This window comes from Lactuca saligna, chromosome 1 (assembly GCF_052625555.1).
Source record: "Lactuca saligna cultivar CGN05327 chromosome 1, ASM5262555v1, whole genome shotgun sequence".
In the NCBI taxonomy this organism is placed as follows: Eukaryota; Viridiplantae; Streptophyta; class Magnoliopsida; order Asterales; family Asteraceae; genus Lactuca; species Lactuca saligna.
Window position 1 is genome coordinate 187,477,483 of NC_136417.1, and position 4,373 is coordinate 187,481,855.

Genomic DNA, 4,373 nt, shown 5'->3' on the forward strand with positions numbered 1-4,373 from the left:
ATTATACTTTTTTTTTATTAATCGTAGCAATAGATTTTAGATACTAATTTCCACCATGTTTAATCATCTAAATTTATGTGACAGATTAGCTACTTGCTAATCTCTTACAATATTGTTTTTGCATAAGATCCGTTGCCAATTTATCGAATATATATATATATATATATATATATATATATATATATATATATATATATATATATATATATATATATATATATATATATATATATATATATATATATAGCTGTTTCCCAACTGCTAATGCAAATCCGAATCCAACTACAAAAATTAAGATATATGACTATATTGATGCTAGTGACGATATTGATGTTGCTTATGTACATGTTTTCAAAGTTACAATAAATGGATTTGGCTTCATATGTCATGCCCAAACCTACCAATATTAAATGGCATGTCTATAAAAACGTACCATTGAGAGGCCAGTCAGAATATTGTTCATTTTGTCCCACAAAACATTCTTTATCGGTTGAAAATGAAACATTTAGCATGGGTGGCAGTTTACCTAGTAATAGTGATACTATTGTTCGAGGTTCTGGTCACATGCAATGCACGTGTCGTGCACAGTGCTCATAAGCTTAGGGTTCTTGCAGCCAAGTACAATGTTACGTGCATTCTGGTATTTGGTGATTCGAGTGTTGATCCTGGTAACAACAACAATCTTCCAAATACATGGCACAAAGGAAACTTTCTGCCTTATGGGAAAGATTTTGGTCATTCCAAGCCAACTGGAAGGTTCACTAATGGCAGACTCTCCACAGATATGATTGGTAACTTTTATTATAGTTTTCATGCATGAATACTTGTAGGATCGATACTTGTGGAAGGTGCCTAGCTAGCTCATACTTTTATAAGTGTTGTATTGTAAGTAATTGACTTTGTTGCTCATGATTAGTTGTTTGTTTGTGTATGTGCAGCTGAGGCTTTAGGTTATACAAACACAATCAAAGCTTATTTGGATCAAAATCTGATGGATGAGGACTTGTTGCATGGTGTTAGTTTTGCATCAGGTGGTTCTGGTTATGATGATTTCACAGCGGATAATATCACTGTAAGTGACATATAAACCTAAATGTAGAGATTTCATTTATTGATGGATATATGTGTTGATTTCGGTTAAATTTGGTATTAGAACAAGTTCAATTGGTAGAAGAAACAAACCTAGTTAAACAGAAAAAATAGTCAAATTGTCACCATACTAAATTAAAATTACTCGGAGTCTTTTAATTTAATTATTACATAAATTTTCTTGATTGCTTTATTAAAGCTGAAACTTTTAAATTCTAACCAAGTTTGATGTTATAGAGGACATGCTTGCAGTGTGTCTTAAATAGGAGACCTCATCATGGTCGGTCAATATGTTAATATACTCGACAGTTGGTAATTGATCACCCTATAGTGTTTGATCCACGGTTAAGTAGAATATTTGATTAAACGTTATAAACCTTCAATTTGATAGATAAATGTAAATCATACAATTAAATAAAAAATATAAAGGCATCCACAATTAGAGTGTTTTTAGTATTTGATCAACCATTAAGTAGAATATTTGATGAAATGTTATAAAACTTCGATTTATAGATAAGTGTAAATTAAATGATTAAATAAAAATATCTGAGTCCATCCATAATAAATTGGACTCTTTAAAGTGCAATGATCTGAGATATCATGATTCTATTATCCATACAATTCTATAAAAAAATTTAGGTAATGAATTAAAGTCTATAAAGTTCAATGAACATATATTTAAGAATTAAAAAAATTCCTTTTTACCTCTGAAGAGTTCAATGATCGTCGCACTTCATACCCATTGAAAGCCAACATGACATCATAAAATAAATTGTAGAGCTTAATCTGTTGAATGTCAGTTAAGGATGTCACCTCATTCAAATCTCATTAAACCATATATTAAAATCTTGATCTCTGACGTCTTAATTATGTGGAATGATGCAATTAATTATTGCTAGATATTACGTGTAGTATGAAAAATATTTCATAAAGGCAACTAGAATCTTGGGTGCAAACAAACTACTAGTGGTATATAATATATTTTATAAAAGCAACTACGAATCGTGGGTGCAAACAAACACAAGTTTGATCATCATTTTACAAGATTATTGTTCCAATTAATCTTTGTTATTGGCTTTAGAGGTTAAAATTATTATGTCCATGATTGTTAATCTTAAATAAATTAACATTAACATGTGTCATTTAAAACAATAAATTACTACTTAATAACAAATTGATTCATAAACTAATTATTGTTTTCTTTTTAAATGCAGAATGTTATGTCTCTTCGAAAACAATTGGACTACTTTAAGGAGTATAAGACTCGTTTAGGGAAGCTTGTGGGAGAAGAATCTTCGCATAGGATTGTAGAGAATGCTGTGTTCATTTTGAGCATGGGCACAAACGACTTTTTACAAAATTACTACATTGATCCTACTCGATCCCAGATGTTTACCATCGCCCAATACCAAGGTTTCTTGATCAATTGTATGGAAAGTTACATAAGGGTAAGAATTCATTAAATTTGATATCTACAGTTTTGTGTCCCTTTTTTCTAATAAAATAAAAGGTTAAAACTTAAATAAACCAAAAAAGAAACAATGATTTTCTGGTCTTGTGGATGTTGAAAATCATGTAGTCAAGATTTGCTCACATGTTATCAATATTTTTCCTTATATCATTATGTGAAATTTTTTTCTTGTAATTATAAATAACTAGAGAATTAAAAAACCTTAATAAATTTTAAGTGTACATAAGGTATGTTTTTTCGATCGTAATCCGTGACAAAAACCAGGATCTTAGGATACATTTTGTATTTTTCACAATCCCGCTATACGATTGTTGTTCAGAAAAACATGCTTTAAAAATACAAAAACCGTATCCATATATTATTTGTTTTTGGAAATTATAGGAAATGCATTCACTAGGAGTAACCAGATTGATGGTTGTCGGGATGGAGCCATTCGGATGTATGCCTATGATAAAGACATTAACGAATAATGTTGATTGCAACAAGGAAATGAACCAAGTGGCTCTCTCTTTTAACATTTTGTTGAAGGCAAAGTTGTTTACCCTCGAAAAAACATTGCACATGAGTACTATTTTTGTTGACATTTATGGTGTCATTCAAAACACCTTACAAAACCCAACAAAATATGGTAAGTATCTTCATCTTCTGCAAATATTGATCTTTTGATATATATATATATATATATATATATATATATATATATATATATATATATATATATATATATATATATATATATATATATATATATATATATATATATATATATATATTCCGAATCATGAATGAAAATTTTCATTTTTGTCTAGAAAATTGATGAAACACTTTGGTTGGACTTATTCATAAAGTTGTTGGATTCGAATATAACATCTATTTACATACCGACTAGCTAAGAAACTACTAATGTGAAGATTTTCTACGTAAATTAAGTAATAACAAACTCATAAATTTCTAAGTAAATAACTATCAATTATTATTCTATAAATTTTAGCACAAATAACATGTAAAAGTTAACATGTAGTTTCATCCTAAAAATTATTGAAAAAAAAGTATTTTTGAGTTTAACACATAAAACCATGAGAAATTTTTGAAAAATGTTTTTTGGTTAAAATGAAATTGGCAGGTTTTACAGAATCTAAAAAGGGTTGTTGTGGAGATGGGTTGACACAATTTGGGGCAAGCTTAAAGGGATTGAGTACATGTACGAATCGTTCAAAATACATTTACTGGGATGCTGTTCATTTTACAGAAAAAATGTATTACATAATCGCAGAAGAGTCAGTAAAATCTCTAATTGCAAGTCTTTAGCACCCTGTTTGTACGTATTTCACTTGCAGTTAGTCTTATGCCTCTATGGACATGTCAACCATTTCACTATGCCTTTATCGTTTCAAAGGTATTAAAACAGTTATTTTCGATTTCCTTTACTCAATTGTAGTATTGTAGTATTGTGTATTGTCTAAGTTCCTTTAGGTTTATATATGTGTGTTCATTGTTCAAGAAGTTTTATATGATCTTAATCATGAGCAAATTATGTTTCATTTTAGGCATCATATGTATTGTACCTATTTTCATTTATAAAATTTTGTTCCTATTTTCATTTATAAAATTTCAACAGATGTTATTAACTTTTCTAAGATGTTAGAAAATAAGTTGCTGATATATGAAGAACATTGAAATAAACATTATTTGATCATTTCATTCTCAAAACACGTTCTCCATAAATTTCAAGGATTAAAATGAAAAAATATAGAATAAAGTTGAATTATCTCCAATATGAACTTTAAAAGCATAAGAAATATATGAAGAACAA

At 28.6% G+C, this 4,373-nt stretch overlaps 1 protein-coding gene across 1 annotated transcript; it reads left to right on the forward strand.

Moving 5' to 3' along the window:
* Positions 1-477: 477 nt before the first annotated feature.
* On the forward strand, positions 478-4,101 carry LOC145001745 (GDSL esterase/lipase At5g45950-like). Its single transcript, XM_078961097.1, has 5 exons — positions 478-791; positions 939-1,072; positions 2,304-2,537; positions 2,942-3,188; positions 3,684-4,101. Exons 1-5 carry the CDS (start codon positions 497-499, stop codon positions 3,866-3,868), a joined length of 1,095 nt encoding a protein of 364 aa, XP_078817223.1. The 5' UTR covers positions 478-496; the 3' UTR covers positions 3,869-4,101.
* Positions 4,102-4,373: the final 272 nt, after the last annotated feature.

Bases quoted from the DNA above. Each gene is read 5' to 3' on its own strand.
- LOC145001745 (XM_078961097.1), top strand. From the start codon at position 497: ATGAAACATTTAGCATGGGTGGCAGTTTACCTAGTAATAGTGATACTA. The intron at 792-938 runs GTAACTTTTATT...GTGTATGTGCAG, and splicing joins ACTCTCCACAGATATGATTG to CTGAGGCTTTAGGTTATACA. The intron at 2,538-2,941 runs GTAAGAATTCAT...TGGAAATTATAG, and splicing joins GTATGGAAAGTTACATAAGG to GAAATGCATTCACTAGGAGT.